The 22,774-nt window shown below is 37.3% G+C and overlaps 3 protein-coding genes across 6 annotated transcripts in view; all 3 read left to right on the forward strand.

Annotated features, from left to right (window-relative positions):
* Nucleotides 1-101: 101 nt before the first annotated feature.
* LOC123870767 (nitrilase and fragile histidine triad fusion protein NitFhit) lies at nucleotides 102-7,536 on the forward strand. 2 transcript variants are annotated; one of them, XM_045914176.1, is made up of 11 exons: nucleotides 102-224; nucleotides 503-673; nucleotides 1,078-1,236; nucleotides 2,025-2,220; nucleotides 2,914-3,046; nucleotides 3,569-3,787; nucleotides 4,298-4,504; nucleotides 4,990-5,104; nucleotides 5,953-6,030; nucleotides 6,670-6,755; nucleotides 7,271-7,536. In XM_045914176.1, exons 2-11 carry the CDS (start codon nucleotides 566-568, stop codon nucleotides 7,374-7,376), a joined length of 1,407 nt encoding a protein of 468 aa, XP_045770132.1. In that variant the 5' UTR covers nucleotides 102-224; nucleotides 503-565; the 3' UTR covers nucleotides 7,377-7,536. The 2 variants fall into 2 exon arrangements, with proteins under 2 accessions (XP_045770132.1, XP_045770131.1); XM_045914175.1 differs by having other exon boundaries at nucleotides 106-275.
* Nucleotides 7,537-8,335: 799 nt separating this feature from the next.
* Nucleotides 8,336-10,664, forward strand: LOC123870768. The gene is made up of 3 exons (XM_045914177.1): nucleotides 8,336-8,908; nucleotides 9,320-9,394; nucleotides 9,754-10,664. Exons 1-3 carry the CDS (start codon nucleotides 8,818-8,820, stop codon nucleotides 10,587-10,589), a joined length of 1,002 nt encoding a protein of 333 aa, XP_045770133.1. The 5' UTR covers nucleotides 8,336-8,817; the 3' UTR covers nucleotides 10,590-10,664.
* Nucleotides 10,665-15,913: 5,249 nt separating this feature from the next.
* Nucleotides 15,914-22,774, forward strand: part of LOC123871265 (synaptotagmin-7) — a 425,136-nt gene continuing 418,275 nt past the window's right edge. For all 3 annotated transcript variants that reach the window (XM_045914960.1, XM_045914962.1, XM_045914961.1), the window contains exon 1: nucleotides 15,914-16,098. The gene's annotated coding sequence lies outside the window, so the exon portion shown is untranslated. The remainder of the gene's footprint in view (nucleotides 16,099-22,774) is intronic.

The raw sequence follows: 22,774 nt of genomic DNA on the forward strand, positions 1-22,774 counted from the left end.
GTTCCCCTCACAAGGGTGCCAAGTGCCAAGTGGGTCAGATTTTGCCAGGTCGCAGGTCGCCATATGATTTTGACAATGACAACTGATAAGTAACCGACATTACTGACACTGACAAGGTACCAAGGTACAAAAAATATTCAAAATCTAGTAGATAAATAAATAACTTTTTAAATATATTTTTAGTACTAGATGTTGAAAAGAAATCGAATTAAAGGATATTAAAGGTGATTTCTCTAATTAGTTACCATCCTGTTAAATATAAAGTAAAAATGAGGGTAAGCAAATTGTAGGTTATCGAGTTTGTATCTTTGAAAGTTATAATCAACTTTGTAAGTTATGAATGGTGCGTTATTTGCTTATTTATATTATGTTATAAGTACCCAACAAACAACGTAATTCATTATCAATGTTTGCTTATTACATAGACGGTGTTTAATAAGGTTAACTGCTTTAATATTGGCACAGTACTTGATTGCAATCTCACCTGGTTATTTTATTTCAGAGTTGTACTGTTTCACTGTTAAAGAGAATAACTAGTATAGACACAATAAGACAGTTGAGTACAATGGCTAAAAGGATAGCCGTGTGTCAGATGACATCAGTCGCAGACAAGGCAGCCAATATGAGTGTTGTCAGTCAGTTAGTTAGTGATGCAGCAAAAGAAGATGTTCAGGTTTAAATGCTTCTAAGATTTTATCTCTATATTTATGGGAACCTGTATTTACACAGAGACAATAATGTGGGGATATCTTAAACCAAAGTAGAAACAAAAGCTGTTTAGGTACTTTTCTCTTTGAACTCTTTGATTTTCTATGATAAAATCTCTTTACCCAATTTCATCAAAATCGATTAAATTGACAGGCTTTGAAAAGGTAACAGGTGTACATTTGCATTCATCATAATAGTAGATTATAATAATATATTTGTTTAGTAAAGAGTGAACTGTACTAAAGTAAAAATAAAAAATAAAAAACTATTTTTTTAAACATTTAAGCGCTAAGCAGTGGGTGGATTCAGGTAATTTCAAGATATTAAGTACTAGTATCTAGGTAAGTAATATTATGTTTTTTTTTCCAGATGATTTTTTTTCCTGAAGCCTGTGACTTCATATGTGACAATAAACAGGATACATTAAAATCAGCTGAATCAATATTGAATGGTAATACAGTAAACTTATATAAACAATTGGCAGTGCAACATAATGTATGGATGTCTATGGGTGGACTACATGAAAAGGTATGGATTGAAAACATGTATAATATTGTCTGTTTGTTTGTTACATCCTTACATCCACACAGTTTTAATTAATTTAGTATGTAGATTGTTTGAATTCTGGAATTTGTAAGTGTGGATTTAAGTTTTTTAATAATCCTGTAGGCACTCATTTTTTCCCAAAGTAAAATGGCCTCCTAGTCAGTCAGGCACGCGTCTCTAACTAACTAATAATATACAGTACAACCAAATTAATAATGTGCATAGAAATCTTCGTCACTGTTCGGCAACGGTCGTATGATACACATGATATTGACTCCTATTTGTTTATAACAAGGTGCAAAATGCAAGTGCATTGTTTAGGGCTCTTACGATTCAATGATTCGGAGTACGACAATTAGTGAAGATCTGCATGCGCATTATTAATTTGGTTGTACTGTAATAACTTGATTTAATGGTGTAGGGAAAAAGGTGAAAACCGTGAGATTTACATGACTGAAAGCTTTCCATAATATTCTCGAAAAGTATGTGAGTTCTGCCATTTCAATCTATAGCGCGCGATAGGTTGAAATGGCAACGGGGGAGACGCCCCGCACACCCGCATATCCCCCGCGCTAACCCGCTGCGGGGCGTCTCCCCGCCTTATACCCTGATTGCCATGTTCAACCTGTCACGTAGGTACTTTACACTTGGTTGGCATGGTGGACCCTTGATCTAACCCTTCTCATTTTGAAGAGATTCATGCTCAGTAGTGGGCTAGCGATGGATTGAGATGATGATGACGGATATTAATATGAATTTTGTCTTTCTAGAATGAGAATGACCCAAACAAGTTGTTCAACACGCACATAATAATCAACAATAAAGGGGAGATAGTCCAAACCTACAGAAAGCTTCATCTCTTCGATGTGGAGATCCCGGAAAAGAATGTCAGATTGAAGGAGAGTGACTTCTGTACACCTGGGAGCCATGTTGTTGCGCCCGTTGACACACCGGTGGGGAAGATTGGTAGGTAGGGAATTTTCTAATTAATGTTGTATATAAAAGTGGGCATTACTTTGCGGAAGTCCATGATATACAAGGAACTATAGCTTAATCACATCACACTATCACACTAATATTATAAAGGAGAAAGTTTGTATATGTGTGTGTGTGTGTGTGTGTGTGTGTGTGTGTGTGTGTGTGTGTGTGTGTGTGTGTGTGTGTGTGTGTGTGTGTGTGTGTGTGTGTGTGTGTGTGTGTATGTTTGTTACTCCTTCACGCAAAAACTACTGGACGGATTAGGCTGTTTAGAATGGAGATAGATTATACCCTGGATTAGCACATAGGCTACTTTTTATCCCAGATAATCAAAGAGTTCCCATGGGAATTTAAAAAAAACCTACATCCACGCGAACAAAGTCGCAGCTATCAGCTAGTTTGCTATAATCCGTTAAGACAGAGAAATCCGCTAAGACGCGCGGCGACGCGCTGTGGAGCGCCACTATAGTACGACATTCACCATTCGAAATGATTAAAATAGTATAAGGCGCTTTTTGCCGCTGTAATGCGGTTCGGCCTTTAGATTAAGGACTTTAAATCGTACTTTTGACATGACATTGGCACATACAGCTAAAATGGCGAGTGAGTTCTCAAAATTTACCTATGCTCTAATTTTTTTTCTGTGATTATTGTTCACTCATCGTTAACGGTTTTGCCCAGGTCTTGCAATATGCTACGACATGCGTTTTCCGGAGCTGAGTACATCTTTGAGTTTCATGCGCGCTGAGATACTGACCTTCCCTTCAGCATTCACTTACGCCACTGGCTTGGCGCATTGGCATATTATATTGAGGTAAGTTTGGGTACAGTAGCCTTGTGATTAAGATGGCCGCCTCCTATTCGGGAGGAGCATGCACATCTAACTTATTGGAACCGCAACACATAACTATCGTGGTTCCTCACAATGGAAGTTCTCCATTGTTCTTTGCTCACCATTGTATGGCAGATTGTTACTTATATCTTCTTAAAATCATCATCATGATCAACCCATCGCCAGCTCGCTACTGAGCACAGGTCTCAGTGAGAAAGGTTTAGTCCATAGTCCACATAGCCATGTGCGGATTGGTAGACTTCACACACCTTTTTAAGAACATTACGGAGAACTCTCAGGTGTGTAGGTTTCCTCACGATGTTTTCCTTCACTGTTAAAGCAAGTGATATTAAATTTTTTTAAAACGCACATAACTCCGAAAAGCTAGAAGTGCGTGCCTAGAATCAAGCCCCCCGTTTCCGCCAATACGAGGCCGACGTTATAGCCACTAGGCTATTACCGCCCTATTCTGTAGGTTCAAGATATTATTATGTATTTCTACAGGACGCGAGCAATAGAAAACCAATGTTATGTGATAGCAGCTGCCCAAACCGGAAGCCATAATGCTAAACGGCGGTCCTTTGGACATGCTTTGTGTGTGGACCCGTGGGGCGAAGTCCTAGCTGACTGCGAGGACTCCACCCCTTGCTACAAGATCGCGGAGATTAGTACAGACAAACTAGTCGATGTAAGGAGAAATATGCCCGTTTTTCAGCATAGAAGGTGAGTCTTAAAATTGGGCTGAGGTCAATTTTAGGGTTCCATTCCTCAAAAGAAAAAAAAACCCTCGTAGGATAATTTCGTTGGCATTGCTAACATATTTACAGCGAGTTTGATAAAATCATATATGACAAATGAGGTATCTAGTACCTAGAATATCGCACTGCTAAATAATTTTGCGTTTAGTGTTTCCAGCGCACTGGAATCGAACCTGGGACGTCTAACTTATAAGACTACAACGGTCATCCAGGGAGGTCCTTTAAAAAAAATTTGTTTGTGACTCTTTCCCGCAAAAACTACAGAACGGATTTGTCTGAAATTCAGAATGGAGAGAGATTATAACCTGGGTTAACACATAGGCTACTTTCATCCCGGAAAATCAAAGAGTTCCTATGAGATTTCGAGAAACCTAAATCCACGCGGATGAAGTCGCGGGCGTCAGCTAGTCATTTATATGACATTCGTCATTACATTATAGAAGAAAGAAAAACTTCCTAACTAATTTCCTTTCAGACCAGACGTCTATTCACTCTACACGCTCAGCGTGCGAAATCAGATGCTTCCAGAACATTCTGGGGAGGCAAAGAAACCCAAAGAGACCCCGCCCGAGAACCAAACCCCGGCACCGTCCGGTGAAATGAATGTATTCGGCCACGTTCGAGTCCCCGAGTCTTGCGTCTTCTTTAAGTCGCATTTGACTTACGCTTTTGTTAATCTCAGGTAAGATATTGTATTAAGGCTGAAATCTATAGAGCGCACTTTGACTTTGCTCAGACTTAACATTGTTAAAACGAGACAGCGTTATACCGCTGGCATAAATCTGTCTCGTTTTAACTGAAACTTAAGTCTAAGCAAAGCCAAAGTGTGAAATCTATAGAGATTTCAACCTAAGTATATCAAGGCTTCTATCATGTTGACATTTTAATCTTTTCTATTTGTTCAATTTCAATTTCAATCACTTTATTGCAATTCCATAAATACATTCCTTAAGTATAACATTGAAAGTAAATACAGGGTAGTATTATAATGGATACCCAGTTTTGGGTGTCGCGATTTGGTCTGTGCAGCAGACCTACGTCTACGCTTACGCACCGCTTACGCAGGCTGTGTGAACGAGCTACTACATGTCTGTAAAGCGCGTCCTGCCTTACAAGCCACACGTCACTGCTAAGTCAGTCTCTACAAGTCTATATTATGTTTGGCAGATGTGTAATACCAGGTCACGTGTTGGTGGCGCCGCTGCGGCTGGTCGAGAGGAATAAAGATTTGACTGACGAAGAGGCGGAAGATTTCTACAAAACTGTCATACTCATACAGAAAGTAAGTTTTTTACGATACAATCACTACGCATGTTATAAATGCGAAAATGTGTCTGTCTGTTGGTTTGTCCTTCAATCACGCGGCAATTGAGCAACCATGATTTTTTGCGTGTATATAGATAATAATCTGGAGAGCCACTTAAGCTACTTTTTATCCCAGAAAATCAAAGAGTTCCCACGAGATTTAGGAAAACCTAAATCCACGCGGAAAAACTCTAACGGACAAACGGAATCAGCTTGTACCAAATAATGTCCATCTTCATCACTCAACACAGCCGTTTTATTCAGAAACTAGCTTATGTTCGCGATTATAGTTCGAAAAACCCCAAATCCTGGGGTCCAAAGTTGCGAAAATGGCGACCTCGCACACGGAGAGCACAGCAGTGCAAGACCACCCACTAGGTGGACAGACGATATTAAAAGAGTCGTAGGGAGCCGCTGGATTCAGACGGCGCAAGACCGTGGTGTGTGGAAGTCCCTAAAAAAGACCTATGTCCAGCAGTGGATGTGCATAACTTGATGATGATGACCTTTAAGATGCCCACGCACTTGAACTGAACTGCTACTGAACTGTGCGACGCGGCAGCGCCCCGCACGATATTCTCTCCAGCCGCGACGCGCAGCAGTGACGCGCTACGCGGTACGCGCGTCGCGGCTTGAGAGAGTATCGTGCGGGGCGCTGCCGCGTCGCGCAGTTCAGCTGCAGTTCAGTTCGAGTGCGTGGGCACCTTTAATATTTTCTAAATAAAACGGCTGTCAAATAGACATTATTGTCTATTCCATAAGCGTTCTGTCATTTTTTTTTATGAGCACAGAACACTAAAAATTCAAGTACTTATATTTTTTTAGTTGATGGAAACTGTACATAAGACGCAATCGTGTACTGTCACAATTCAAGATGGCCCCGATGCCGGACAAACGGTTAAGGTACGTTATTTATCCGTGAAGTTATCCGTTTAACTCGAGGCCCGTGGCCTGACAGACTTCGTTTTGTCGAAAAGACACCCCAACGCGGCGCTAACATACCCGACGCGTACGCTATGTTCAAAATGCAATTAGTATTGTAAAAGCGACACAAAATCTCTTTATTTTCAATACTACACGGCTATACAATTTCAAATCTTATCACTAGTTTTTACTAGGTAACTAATCGGTACTGGTGACTAGTCACAGTAATAGCTGTTATAGCCTTTTGGTTAAGACTAGACGTCTGTCGCCCATCGGAGGTAGGGTGTTCGATCCCGGGCACGCACCTCTAACTTTTCGGAGTTATGTGCGTTTTAATTAATTAAATATCACTTGCTTTAACGGTGAAGGAAAATATCGTGAGGAAACCTGCATGCCTGAGAATCTTCTATAATGTTCTCAAACGTATGTGATGTCTGCCATTCCGCACTTGGCCAGCGTGGTAGGCTATGGCTAAAACCCTTCTCACTCTGAGAGGAGACTCGTTCTCTGTAGTGAGCCGGCGATGGATTGGTTGGCCGCCTTACAGAAACTAATTGAATAATTTGAGATAATTGAAATTGGTGGGAAATTTATACGTTAATTTTTATTCATTTCCAGCATCTGCACTGTCATATAATGCCAAGGAAAAAGGGAGATTTCATTGAAAACGATTTAATTTATTTGGAGCTGGCGAAACACGATCAGTAAGTAATATGAAATATTGTAGAATTTTGTTACAAGAATAATAATAAATAATTGGCGCCAGAATGTTTGATGAGTGTACTGTATGACACGTGTTTGTGTTATTTGTATGTAAATACCTTTGATGAATTTATTACAAGATGAGTAATTTACGGACGTCTCAAATTGTCCATGAAAATATCTTCTCAACCGAGACGATTGGGGGTAGGTATATTTGTCATTCAGCCGATTTACACCTTAATACTTTTACAATGCATTGTACAAGCACTTTCTTACTTTATTTTTAAAATAAACGACATTTTATTTTGTCAGTTTTGTATGTGGCTACGTATCTGACCGTACATGTGGCATATTTTACATAATAATATGGTATGGGACGTGTTAACATGCGTGCAAGATAAAGCGCGCGCGCGCGCGTTTTTGTGTGGTTCTCTGTGTGTGTGCGCTCGTGCGTGTGTGAGTGTCATTCGTACCTAGTTATCTGGTTTAGATTTTTCAACATTTTTTTGTTTTACAGTTTAAAATCTGGACACCCATCTAAACCGGCGCGATCGTTAGAGGAAATGGAAAAGGAAGCCGCTATGCTTAGAGAGGAGTTGAATAAGATGAAACAGAATAGCTAGCTAGTGTATAACAGTGATAAGAGTTATTGTATATTTGTATAAATATTTGTTTAGGCTGTGGATTGTTTTAACTTGCATAATCATAAGTGATACTCGTAAGTCGTAATATTATGTACCTAATATTATATGTATGCATTTTATAATATAAAGTTTAAGGATATTGTGGTTTTTTTCTACAAAAAAAAAACTAGCCATATAAAACATTGTGGCTACTGGCTACATACATTCTGTCTACCTTTTAATGTAAACAATCTTTGAACTAAACTGACAGGTTCAAATATAGTGCTATTTTTCCCCACAAGGATGGGGCATTTAGCTCACAGATATGGGCATTTACAAGCCTCTACATAATGTGTACCATACAAAATGACTGTTATTTTTTGTGCCGATTCGTAGGGCCCCATCGAGCATACCGGGTATTACGACACTACGTTGACAGATGTCTCATCAAGTCATCACTAACATTTAGTTTCGAGTACGCTCACATGTCGATCACTGCTGCTATTTATGTGTATCTATGTATGTATACCTATACTTTATTGCACCACAAAACAAATCACAGGTTACAACAAGTGTAAATTTGAAATTTATAACACCCCCGAGTCCCGACAAGTGAAGGTTACAGTTACTAGAAAAGAGCTGATAACTTTCAAACGGCTGAACCGATTTTTTTGGATTATTATAGCTAAGAACACTCTCGATCAAGCCACCTTTCAAACAAAAAAAAACTAATTAAAATCGTTTCATTAGTATAGAAGCTACGATGCCACAGGCAGATACACAGATACACACGTCAAACTTATAACACCCCTCTTTTTGGGTCGGGGGTTAAAAAAAAAGAAAACTTAAAATGTAGGTACAAAAAGGTGGTCTTATCGCTCAATAGCGATCTCTAGGGAGAAAACGACCAAAATATGTACAGTGGCGGGTGATGACTAACGCCAAAATGCCATAAATCAAGTTTCTTCAAAACAGATCGGCAATAGCAAGTCCAGCGTACTTGTATTAGGAGAGCTCAGTGATTTAGCTATATAATATTTAGACCTATTATTTTAGAGAAATAGGCACTTTGGCTTTTTCTATCGACAAGTCATACTTACCTATTGCATGTTGTTTACATTACTTTAGAAGGACCTCATCACTTGTTTTGTACATAATAAATTACACGTCCAAGTAGTCATTTCCTAATTACCAAGTAATTATATCGAAGTAATTAATAAATCGCAACAATTAAGTACCTATGCAAAAATAAAAATAACTATAGGTACGTTAGTACCAAATTAATAAATCTAATTCTCTTAATGAGATCCAATTAATAAATTATCTTACCCCTTCTGTTAAAAATTGGCATAAATATAAAAGCATTATTGTTTCAATATCAGTATTGAATTGTAATTCGCGGTCGATTGTTCTTGTTAAGTTTAACTTTGAAGGAGTTAATATGGATTTTAATCTGTCGAGCATCTGTGATATGTTAGGGGATCGAATTGAAGAGTATAAGACCACTTCTAAGAAGCGCAGGATTGAAAGAGGTAAGGATACTTACTATTCATACTAATATAATGATATAATTGCGACAGTAATATGTCTGTCTGTCTGTTACCTTTTCACGGACCATCCGATTAACCGATTATGGTGTAATTTGGTATAAAGTTCCTATGGGATTTTCGTGTAGGTATACTCGTTGACCTTGGTGAATATACCTTTCTTAAACGTCTAGGTTATAGATAAAGCCTAAGACAAAACCTAACAACTTTCAAAACCCTTTCTTAGCGGATGCCTACATCATAATAAATAATTATCTGCATGCCACATTTCAGCCCGATCGGGCCAGTAGTTTGATCTGTGATATTATTTTTGTATTATTATATGTGATTAATCGATAGATCAGTCGTTTTTCCTTTTACATATATACTTAGATACCTAAATGTTTTTGTTTCTAGGTAGTTGTGCACCGAAAGCTAAGATCGCAAAATTCACTCATGAAAACCAGACTGAAAGTTCCGTGAAAAAGCACGGTGAGTTAATATTTTTTAAATCTATTTAATTGAAATACTGTTCCAAGGAGATCCGTGCTCAGTAGTGAGCCAGTGATGGGTTGGTAATGATGAACTATTGTACCACGAGAACAAATCTTGAATTAAAAAAACCTAAATTATGGCATTGCATGATCTAAATCCGCACTTTAATAATGCGTATAGTGTCTACTTCATTTTATAACGTACATATATATAATTATTATTAAACTAGCCTACCTACTTAAGTCACACATCGCAATACTTATCGCGACGTTGGGGTCCCAAGGTATTTGACTCCCGCATCGGAAAAAACGGAATAGATTAATTAGTATGACTAATATTAGTTCCATTGTTTATAGGTACCCGTATATACGCGTCTACACCTATAGAAACACCGAAAACTGAATCACAACAGTTTTCCACGTTAGCTATGTATTCTTCCATCAACAAATTGCCCGGGACAGCTAGGAGTCTTAGTCGAAATCTAAACCTAGAAGCGAAGAAATCACCCTTTGAAGTAGAAGATAATAACGAAGTTGGTGAAAAATCCAAAGTGGAAAACTCTGAACTAAGTTTCTCTTCAGCCACCAAAACGTTAAAAAGGCGTCGTGTTCAAAGGACAAGGTTGAACGCAAAAAGACTGCTTTTTGATGACGATGACCAGAACAATGACGAATGTTTGTCCAAAGAAGCACACATTGAACCAAACATGTATAACAAGTGTTTGCCTCAAAATTCTGCAAAGGTCAACCCAAACATGGGTGACAAATGTTTGTTCCAAGATTCTCCAAATAATGTTGAATGCAAAAGCATCGAATGTTTGTCCAAAGATTCTACCAGTGACACTTTGACCAAAGTTTTATCACCGCTGTATACACCTAAAAGACCTCGGATGCCAAGAAAAAGTATGATTGCTAGAAGATTAACTTTTGATGATTCCGAAAATGAAGATACTAGTACGAGTGTTTATTATAGTTTATCAAATGAAAGGTCTAGTGAGAAAACCTTGGGCCAAATCAAGTCTCCACTAGAGATAACCAAAATAAGTTACAAGGATCAAGATTTGGCAGAAAGTTTGCCAAATAATTGTGATACAACGTTGATCCCAGACAGTGAAGAGATGGACTATTCTACTATCCTGGTACTAAATGTAGGAATTTTAATTCGTCCTATACGAGATGTTTGTCGAGATTAAATAAATTGACAGAGCATTTGCTGATTGGTGGGACTTGAAAGTTAGCCCAATGAAAGTCTCCTGCATTGTTGGTTCGAGTTGGTCACCAGTGTTTGACAAATGTTGAATTAATTTATTATTACTTTTATTCTGATACACGTTAGCCTTTGACTGCGATCTCATCTAGTGGTAAGTGATGATGCAGTCTATGATGCAAGTAGGTTAACTTGGAGTAAATATAGGATATTTTAAGGATATCTACCTATTAGAGATAATTATTGTAGGTATATTTATTAGTTTAAGTAAAATAGTTGTTAATTTATTATTTGTTATATAATTTATAGTTAGGTACAATAAACGTGGTTATTAAAGTTATGTCTTTTAAGTTATACTTAAAAAAATATTTCCTTAACTGTCCCTAACCGGATTAACATAAGGTTGTTACCTATTTCTTTTACTTAATCGAATTAATTATTTAAATACATACTAATTTCACCATAGGCTATGACTAAAATGAAATCATAGATGTGCAAATAGGATGCATTATTCAAAAAACATTCGAAATTCTATTCGAAAATGTTTTCAAAAAACATTCGAAGTTAAATTCGAAAGTGTTTAAAAAATTATCGAAATTCAATTAGAAAACATTTTTTCGTTTGTGATTTGTGGGTGCCTCATTTTCAAATTGAATTTCGAATGTTTTTAAAAACATTGCGAATTGAATTTCGAATGTTTTTTGAAAACATGTGATGGTTGATGACTAAGAATGGTCTACGCCCCCTAAGATTTTTTCCCATAGAGATATTATATATGTTTTTTCCTCTATCATTTGATTATGATTACGTAACAGAAAGCTTCTTTCCGCGGATAGGGTGTAATGGACGCTTTCCTTCACATTTTGGAGTGGCAATAAAAGTTTTCGATCTGAACATCTGAAAGACGATTTCAATCTTCAAGTTGGCCGTCGCGTCGACTCAAGCACTATTGTATTCGATTACTTGACCCTTTTTTCTTAGTGTCCTTTTGTTGGAGCGTTTGAATTGAATAAATTTAGCTGATGTCCACGATTTTGTCCGAGAAAATTTCCCCGAAAATTTACCATTTTCTTCTTAATCTCGGGCGTGAAGGTCGAATGCTGAAATATCTTTCATTACCTACTTGAGGACATTTAACATATAAAGTGTCTGAAAAAAAAAAACATAAAAAATGATCTCTCAATATTCAAGAGCGTGTTCAATGCAAAACTCTCGCTCTTGAGTATTGAGATTTAAATATTCATTTAAGTTTTAAATATTTTCAGGTTCTCAGTTCCTAAGTTTTTGTTCAGAAGAATTCCTCCTAAGAGTTCCCACGGATTTTTTAAAACCTAAATCCATGCGGATTTGTACCTAAGTATGGAAAATTAGAGATTTTCAAATGAGTACCTACCTATCTGTTCGGAGCACTTTACATTTTCTAAAAGTAATGCACGCAAAGTTATATTCGAAATACCTAGGTACCTAGTTTTATTTGTATGAAAGACCTCTTTTAGTTTTGTTAGTTAAACTTTAAGTAGCAAACAGACGCTCCAAACAAAATTTTGCAGGCGGACTACGTTGGTAAGTTTACATAGGATAAGGCTTTAGTCCGGCTAAACGAAGTTGTTCCAACTTCTGAAAATACAGTCGAGATACAAACTCTCACAAATCCCGCTGAATTAGGATTCAAGCTAATAATAATAAACACCCAGCAAAATACTGCACCTTCAACCCTAAAGTTGTCTGGCTGTACGAGGTTTGAACGAGGAGCGATAAGACCACCTTATTGTATTGTTATTATGGTACCTAGTGGGTCTTTGTTTATACCTTTCTGTGATCTTGATTCTACTAGTTTTTGCCTTCGGTATTCGTTTACCAAACTGTAGCTTGAATTGATCATCATCATCATGATCAACCCATCGCCGGCCCACTACTGAGCACGTGTCTCAAAATGAAAAGTGTTTAGGCCATACTCCGCCATGCTGGTCAAGTGCGGATTGGTAGATTTCACACATCTTTGAGAATATTTTTAATAACTCCGTCATGTAGGTTTTCTTTCACGATGTTTTCCTTCATCGTTTAAAGTAAGTGATAATTAATTGATTAAAATGCATATATCACTCCGAAATGTTAAAAGGTGCGTGCCTGGAATCGATTCCCCATCCTCCGGAGTAGCAGGCAGACGTCTTTCACGGCTCTAACTTAAATTGTTTACAAGTGTAAGTAAATTAAGAATTTATAACACTCCCGACAAGTAAAGGTTACAGAACTAGAAAAGAGCTGATAACTTTCAAACGGCTGAACCGATTTCCTTGGATTATAGTTAAGAACACTCTCGTTCAAGCCACCTTTCAAACAAAAAAAACTAAATTGAAATCGGTTCATTAGTTTAGAAGCTGCGATGCCACAGACAGATATACAGATAGGTAACACACGTCAAACTTATAACACCCCTCTTTTAGGGTAGGGGGTTAAATAAAAACAGACCTAATAATATATAGTCCACTTCATAGCAGCTGTAAGCATAGCAGCTTTCGAAGTAAAGGTGAAAAATTATAAAGAGCGACGCTATCTTAGCGCAATGTTCCTTACAAAGTTACTTTGACAAGTAATTTAGTTTGGCGCGGGTCGAATTCTTCCCCTTACTAGATTATCTGTTCGTACTTTGAAACTAGTTACCTAATGGGGTATAAAAGGTGAGAATGTTCTAGCAAATTCAATTTTTATTAACACTTTGAAAATTTTATACAGTTCACGCGGTATTTGCGTGGAAGAAATATGAAAACTTTGGCGAGGATCGCTGATATTTTATGTTTCTAAACTTGAGTATTACGATATGGAAACGAAATATTAATGTCAGTAGACGTAATCATAAAAGGTCAGGAAAAGTTGCGAAATAAGGACTTTCGATATGACGGGTCGAGGGGACTGAAACAAAAGGGAATTTTGTAATATAAACTTTTTGGATTAGGGTCCTTCACTATCTATAATGTATTCATTGATAGGTATATGTTGATAATATAGGAAACAAAATACCTACCATGTATACTTACCTACAGTAATTTAAATTATAGTAGTATATAAGTATAACGAAATCGCGGGCATCAACTAGTTTATAGCATGGCTAGTGATGGCCAGTATCATAACTCGTACAAATTTTGACAACTTCATACCTACATTTGAATACGTTTTTAGGATTTCGTACCTCAAAAGGAAAAACGGGACCCTTATAGGATCACTTCGTTGTCTGTCTGTCCGTCGTGTCTCTCAAGAAACCTATTGGGTACTTTCCGTTGACCTAGAATCATGAAATTTGGCAGGTAGGTAGGTCTTAAAGCACAAATACAGGAATAAATCTGAAAACCGCGAATTTGTGGTTCCATCATTAAAAAAAAATTAAAACGTGTTTCAATTTTCAAAGTAAGATAACTATACCAAGTGGGGTATCGTATGAAAGGGCTTTACCTGCACATTCAAAAACAGATTTTTACTTAATTTTATGTATAATAGTTTTTGATTTATCGTGCAAAATGTTGGAAAAATACCCGAGTACGGAACCCTCAGTGCGCGAGTCTGACTCGAACTTGGCCGGTTTTTTGTTAGAAAGTACCATATGGTGCGTACCTAGTGCATAGAGCTCATAGCTTGTAAATCGTAGGTATAAAGTTAAAACTCTCAAATTGATCCTAATTTAATTTTACCCAAATTGGTACAGTGATTACTAAGTAATGAATTGGACACTCCGATTTTATTAGACTCAATTACTATTTAAACTTAAGAAAATACTAATTGGTTAAATGGGTACAGTCAAAGTTTGCCTTTAATTTATACAGTTAAATTGCTAAGGTTAATAAAACAGCGTCTTATTCACAGAAACAATATCGTCTTATTCTCGTATGGCCCCTGGTTATGTCGACACAGGTCCTAAAACAATAGTGAATGATAGAGTTCATCTCAACGGGATTATAATTGTACATTTTCGGGATAAAACTATTCAATTTCGTGCTTTAAAATAATTTAGTGTTAAGAGGGGTCTCTCCGTCACTCGCTCCATACAAACGTAGTTCCAATTTCATTTGAATACTAAGCAACCAAAGTCCATGAAATTTTGCAGACGTATTCTAGAAACTAATATCTATGCCTGTGGTTTTCTGTTAAAATATTCGGTTTCAAAGTTACGCGGTCTTAAAAATTCACATACAAATCTTTGACCCCTGTAATTTTGAAAGTAGGTACATACTTATTTTTAGCAAAATCAAAAACACCGCAGGCACAGATATTAGTTTCTAGAATATGTCTGCAAAATTTCATGGACTTTGGTTGCTTAATATTCAAATGAAATTGGAACTACGATTGTATGGAGTAAGTGACGGAGAGAGCCCTGTTAATTCTGTATTCTCTCTGCTGGATTCTTATTGCTGTGGTTCGTGAGTTCGTGACCCCGCTGTCATCGTATTTCTACATCAGCTCTTCATTATAGATTTCGCATCTTTACTATCTAATAAAATATATTATATAAAAGGAATTTATGTTGCCTGAAAATAAAAGTCTTCAACCAGTATGTCCTTCCCGTCCTCACCTATGGTGTTGAAACGTGGACACTGTCAAATGGCCTTCTTCACAAATTCAAAGTTGCTCAGCGAGCTATGGAGAGGGCTATGTTAGGAGTTTTCCTGAGGGATGAGATCCAAAATGAAGAGAATCGCAGGAGAACCAAGGTCACTGACATAGCCCAAACTATTAGCAAGCTGAAGTGGCAGTGGGCAGGCCATGCCTGTCGTAGAGGCGTTGGCCGTTGGAGCCGGAAAGTCCTTGAGTGGAGACCGCGTTTAAGCTAGCGTAGTGTAGGACGCCCTCCAGCACGATGGACCGACGATATAAAGCGACTGGCGGGAAGTGGCTGAAGTCGAACGGTTGAACCGATTTTCTTGGATTATAGCTAAGAACACTCTCGATCGAGCCACCTTTAAAAAACTATATTAAAATCGGTTCATTAGTTTAGGAGCTACGATGATACAGAGCGATGATGATGATACGATGAGCAGACAGATACACAGATATACACGTCAAACTTATAACACCGCTCTTTTTGGGTCGGGGGTTAAAAATGGTTCGGAGGAAGGTGACGACACTCGTAACATAAGTTACCTTAGTACGAGGGTTTATAAGCACTCTTTTGTACATGAACTAAGGAGTTTATAAATTGTAAGCATATTTTAGTGAAAATGAATTGAATTGGATTGATAATATCATATCAATTCAATTCAATTTAGTTAATTTCCCGGCGTATCCTGCGAAGCCTGCAGTAAGCAGTTGCCTATCGTTCGTTGTAGCGCTCGGTCTACGCGGCGTGCTACGGAATCCTATGTAACTATACGAATTTGTATAAACAAGTTTTCGTGTACTAAAAGTGTTTTGTGCATGTAATTTTCCTGTGTAAGTGTTGTGTTTTTTCCAGTTTTTTTTTTTAGTGTTTGTGTCTGGTGTACTTTTGGCGGTTAGAGGGGAAAAAGGTATGTTTTTTTTAACTTATCTATTAGTAACAATACATCGTGGGTTGTTTGTTTTGTTACAGTAGTTGAAGGTGCTTTAAGTCTTGTTTTTATTAATTCAAAGTGTGCCTTTAGTATGCAATTTATTTTCAGCAATAAAAATACATTATACCTACTAACAAAGTATGTAAGGAAAAATAATAAAGCTCACGGAATTGTTGCAAGAGTTTTTAATATTTTTTTTAAAATAAAAGCTATGTATCACACTTCTCATATTAATATTATATTAAGGCGATAGTTTGTGTGTATGTGTGTATGTTTGTTACGCAAAAACAACTGGACGGATTTGGCTGAAATTTAGACTGGAGATAGATTATACTCTGAATTAACACATAGGCTACTTTTTATCCCGAAAAGTTAAAGAGTTCCTACAGATTTTTAAAACCTATATCCACGCGAACGTAGTCGCGGGGGTGAGCTAGTTTTAATGTAAATCGTTAGTTTAGCATTCATTTGATTTAGTATAAGTTTTTCAGTAATAAACTGTGCGTGAAAAAACTTTAAAGTTTTAGAATCTAAAACCCTACGCTAAAATCGCATACCTAATAAGGATTTGAAAACATTACAGTGGTTTATCAAGACTTATTTTGACTGTATTTACTTAGTGATACGACACATTATCGGGTTATTTTAGGTATATTAGACAGTTATATTAGATAACTATCTATACTAATAAATAAAATTGGAGTGTCTGTCTGTAATTTCGAAATAACTACCGCATATTAAGGTCATATGGTTATTTGAACGATACTATAACCGAATCACACGTTTTTAAAATTTTTGTCTGTCTGTCTGTCTGTCTGTCTGTCTGTCTGTTTGAAAAGGCTAATCTTGGGAACGGCTGAACCGATTTTGACGGGAATTTCACAGACAAGTAGAGAATTGACCAGGGAGTAACATAGGCTACTTTTTTAACCGACTTTCAAAAAGGGAGTTGTGTTTTTCTACCTATGTACACCGAAATCTCCGAGATTTCTGAACCGATTTGCGTCATTTCTTTTTTAATGGATAGAGGAACTTTGCGACATTGTTTCATAAAAAATTTGGAGTCCAACTCCTCAATTCTGATGCTGCAGGGGATTTGACCAATCCACGCGGGCGAAGCTGCGGGCATCAGCTAGTACTAAATATAGGTACAACAAAGCCCAAACCACCCGATTCAAGCCATCTGGTTGCCTGCCTACATATCTGTGCCTGCCACACCGTTGTTAGGCCAGCGGCTTTCAATTATTTGCACACTGTTGAAAAGCTGGTGGCCTCTTTACAACGATAACATAGGTTTTATGTTATCGTTGGGCGACCCGCATGCTTTTGTCTTTCTTACGGTTTAAAAATAAATTAAAATAAAGAATTAATATGGAAATTTCTATTGGAGTTTCACATTATAATTTGTGCCTTGATTTTGACGTTTGGTATATAGATAGAGATTTCTTTTTTTCCTCACATCCTCACTACATAATAGCATCATGTACCTATGTGAAAGTTGATTTAATTGAGTCAAGCATATCGAATGAAATAGAATTAAGTACTAAATTAAGAACTATGTAAAGAAAAATTGTATCTTATTGGGAAATAAAGGCTTATTATTATTATTATCATCATGATTAATATTTCAAATTGATATTGATTAATATTATTATTATTATATAGAGATTTCTTGTATTGCAGGGCTATTTTTTTAGGCTACTTTTTGCCTAGATAATTGAAAACTTCCCACGGGATTTAAAAAAACCTTAATTCTATAATTCTTAATTCCTGGATGAAGTCGTGGGCATCAGGTAGATGATAAAAGATTTCTATGATGATCTAGAATCAAAATCGTCAAAAATTCTAGATGATACATGATGATCTAAAATACTAACTCCACATAATAATTCTAAAAGTTGGTATGGACTAGGGTGAGGTTGAGCCTCAAGTACGCTGGCCAAAAGGTCTTTTGACTCGAGCTTTTCCTCAAGGGAATAGATTTGAATATAATATGAATGTCCGGACCGAAGGTCGTGTCAGGTAAATTGTGGTGTACCTAAATAACTTAGTCACATGGGTGATAAATATTATATTGAATTGACAAAGTCCTTTCATACGTAACAAACTTAGTTGTCATAATATTTTGGCTATAACTAAGTATTAAGCTAAAGTTATGACAGGATTTATTTATTTACATACTTGTAATTTATTGTTACAGTAAAAAATTGTTGTAACTGAATAAATGCCTTTGCTTGAAACTGGTTTTTACTAGTAAAAACTTATCACACTAATATTATAAAGGCGAAAGTTTGTATGTTTGTGTGTGTGTGTGTATGTTTGTTACTCCTTCACGCAAAAACTACTGGACGGATTTGGCTGGGAATGGAGATAGATAATAACCTGGATTAGCACATAGGCTACTTTTTATCCCGGAAAATCAAAGAGTTCCCACGGGATTTCGAAAAACCTAAATCCGCGCGGGCGAAATTGCAGTTGCAGTAGTAGTAGTTAATAGCTTTTATTACTTATGTACCTAACCACAAATATTTACGGTTTTTTGGATTTTTCTCTTTACACAGCTTTGCTGGTATGGTAGGGTGGTAGTCATGGCCAAAGCCTCCCACAACACTAGAACAGAGGCAATTTAGAAATTATGAATTTCAAATATCACTTCAAGCTTATCTATTTACACAGGTGTTGTGTGAATAGATAGGCTTGCGTGCGACCGGTGTAACCAACTGACTGACTAGCGCGCTTAGTAATTACATAATGTATGAATATCATTACTCTTTCATAACTCATTCCCGACACACCTTTTTACTCATAAACAAAGTGTTACAAAGTTAATACCGCTACTCATCAGCTGATGGTTTTCATTTCTAAATTAATATTGTGCTATGTTTTTTGTATAATGTTAGAGAGATTCTCTAAAATCTCCCTTCACTCAAACTCGTCTAGCTCATAGCACACTCAGAACACTCCAAAGCGAACTGATTTAATAACCTATAACTACCTACTACCGGAACACCGGTCTGCCCACATACAATCTGTCAGTGTGGGTAGCATTAGGGCTGAGGCCTTTCACAATAGACCTCTTTTAAATGGAACCGACGTCCATCGTCGGCTTTTTGAATCTAATCGCTTCCTGCAGTACTTCTCCGGATATCCTTGACCGATGCCTTACGCTCCGTTTGCCAAGATTGCCGGTTTTTATTTGAGAACCATTCTACTCCAACTTGCATAGGTATGTCGGCGACATGCACATGACCAGAATTCTTGACACATTGAAGTGCCAAGAAGTTATTTTTGGTTATTCTGGGTTATGTAGAACAAAATCACGAAATGATATATCCCGGTCAATCTCTAACTCGAAAACAATATTTGCATTCTACTTGGAGTTCGACTAATTTGCTTAGCACTCAAATTCTCCCACCGACGCGACGTGCGGATTTTTTAAATGAATTGAAAGGTTGAAATTTTGCCTGTCGGTTTCAGCTCTGTTTTTCAAACTTTTCAACGGCTTTGTTAGGAAACTTGTTATTGAAATTTTAACTGGCGACTTGGCCTTGCTTCGGGTATAATAATTCAATAGTTTGCAAAAGTTTGTAGACCTATGACAAGATGTCTGAGAGTAGAAAGAGCTAGTTTTTTTCCAAATAACTCTATAAAGACTTTTTTATTCAGATACAAGCTAGCCTGTAATAGTCTGGTGGTAAGAACTTGGCCTATTGTCCAGAAGGTTGGAAGTTTGATGTCGTGTACGCACCTCTAATTTTTCGGAAATATGTGCGTTTTTTGCATCCCTTAGAGTTCTCCATAATTTTCTTGGTCTGCCAATCCGCACTTGGCCAGCATGGAAGACATTAACCCTTCTCATTCTAAGAGAGACCCGTGCTCCATAGGGAGCTAGCAATGGGTTGCTCATGATAATGATGATGATGATGACAAGTTAACCCTTGACTGCGATGTTACCCAAGTGATGATGCAGTTTAAGATCGAAGAGAGCTAATCTGGGGTGTGACAGTTTTTATTAAACCCATATTGCTCGTAATAATTATTTTCTCCGAGGCAATTGAGAACAAATTACTCCGTAGACACTGAGCGAGTTTCTCTTGAATAACTCTTCGTAGAGCTCCGTAGCGTCTTCGTAGAGCCACTGCAAAGCAAAAGTTTGAAATTTTAATGTAGGGGGTCTGATTCAAAACAAGATTTCGTAATTTACCTTTGTCAAACCTCCGTAGATTCTTAGAAAATTCCTTGAATAATATAAATGTTTGTAATTTCAATGGTGAAGTCAAGAACAAAGGCCAGTTTTCCATAAATTACTTCCCGTAGAACTCGGTAGAGCATTCGTAAATACCCTGCAACCGGAATATTTCTAACTAGAAGTTGAGAATAAAAGCTGCCAAGGCTTTATGAATTACCTTTCGTAGATGTTTCGTAGACATTTCGTAGAACCCACGAATGCTCAATTAACTATAGCACTGTTTTGATGGTTTATCGATTTATTGATTAAAGTTCATAGTAATTGAATAGTTATAGGTATAACTTCACTTTGCATAATGAGTTTTGTAGCCTCAATAACTAAGACTAACGCGATTGTTCCACAGATTGAAACTCTACCACAACAGATGAATTTGCTGGACAAAATCAATCCAAATATGTGAAAATAAATCGACGCATGAGTGAATTGTTGATGTGTTTGTATGGCCTAAGTCTTAACACGAAAGTTGTGATTATGAAATGGTTAGTAAATTGTTGTGATTGGCTGAATTTATGGTATTCTTTCTGCAATTGCGCATTTGAGCCAATAGTGAGAGAGTATCGGTGAGATGATTACGATCATCGTCGCGCAATGGACTTGATAAACCCCTTGCATTCTGAGAGAAGATCCATGGTCGGCAGTGAACCGGGCGATGGGTTTATAATGGGTACGATCTTATGATGATGAATATAATCTCATATTGTAGCTGGCAAAGGATCCGGCACCACGGGTGGTTGAAGTGCACCAGTGCACGCCAGACATACGCATTCTGTTGTAGCGTTACTTTACGTTCTGTCACACTAATATTATAAAGGCGAAAGTTTGTATGTGTGTGTGTGTGTGTGTGTGTGTGTGTGTGTGTGTGTGTGTGTGTGTGTGTGTGTGTGTGTGTGTGTATGTTTGTTACTCCTTCACGCAAAAACTACTGGACGGATTTGGCTGAAATTCGGAATGGATATAGATAATCCTGGATTAGCACATAGGCTACTTTTTATCCCGGAAAACCAAAGAGTTCCTACGGGATTTCAAAAAACCTAAATCCACGCGGACGAAGTCGCGGGCGTCAGCTAGTTTATTTATATGCCACGAGGATCGGCAAGAGTTCCTCACAGTTTAGCAGTCTTTTTTTATGTCGCAAGCTCGCGAATGTCAGCTAGGTGGGTTGATTCGCCATGTTAGTACTTAAAGTTACATAATATACCTACACGGAATAGCGTACGAAAGTAACTTTTCCATAAATTATCTCTCGTATTATAGACCCTTCGACAAGTTCCCCTGTGACCTATTAATTATTGTGGCAATGGAGTTTTTATGGGTAATCGATGTTATGGTATTTTCCGTTACAATTTCCTAAGCCGTAACAAATGGTATAGCTATTTCATTACTTAATATAAACGATTTAGACACGCAGATGTCTACGTAGATGTTAGACTACAGACTAAAAACTTACAGATAACAAAAAATATACTGTTTCGTTGTAATGCGTGCACAATCAAATAATAAACTGATAACCGACCCTATTTTTCTTTGTTTCACGTCACTGTAGCCTAATTTTTAACCCCCGAGCCAAAAAGAGGGGTGTTATAATTTTGACGTGTGTATCTGTGTATCGGCGTATCTGTGTATCTGTCTCTGGCATCGAAGCTCCTAAACTAATAAGCCGATTTTAATTCAGTTTTTTTGTTTGAAAGGTGGGTTGATCAAGAGTGTTCTTAGCCATATAATCCAAGAAAATCGGTTCAGCCGTTTGAAAGGTATCAGCTCTTTTCTAGCCTGTAGTTACTGTAACGTTCACTTGTCGGGGGTGTTATAAATTTTTAATTTACACTTTCACGTCACTTTAGCCTAATTTTTGACAAAGGTATCGTCGATTCAGGATTTTCATTCAGGAAACCGAGAGTTACCTCACTCCAGTTCACTCTGGTATGGGTCAATTTGTATAGTTCTCACGCAGTTTGTTCTGTCGATAATTTAGTAAACTACCTATTGAGTATTAATTTTGGGATTTTAACAGCTGGTGCCTCGTATAACTCAGCGGGGTTCAAAGTGATCAAACTCGCGCGATAGTGGTATTTGGGACGAATCAATTAACTATTGGAGGCTTTATTTATTATTTACTTACGCAACTCACATATACGTTAGTTACTGTAACGTTCACTTGTCGGGGGTGTTATAAATTTTTAATTTACACTTACACTTGTCTTTGTTTCACGTCACTTTAGCCTAATTTTTGACATAGGTATCGTCGATTCAGGATTTTCATTCAGGAAACCGAGAGTTACCTCACTCTAGTTCACTCTGGTATGAGTCAATTTGTACAGTTCTCACGCAGTTTGTTCTGTCGATAATTTAGTAAACTACCTATTGAGTATTAATTTTGGGATTTTAACAGCTGGTGCCTCGTAT

The sequence above is a fragment of the Maniola jurtina genome, chromosome 13, assembly GCF_905333055.1.
Source record: "Maniola jurtina chromosome 13, ilManJurt1.1, whole genome shotgun sequence".
Lineage (NCBI taxonomy): Eukaryota > Metazoa > Arthropoda > Insecta > Lepidoptera > Nymphalidae > Maniola > Maniola jurtina.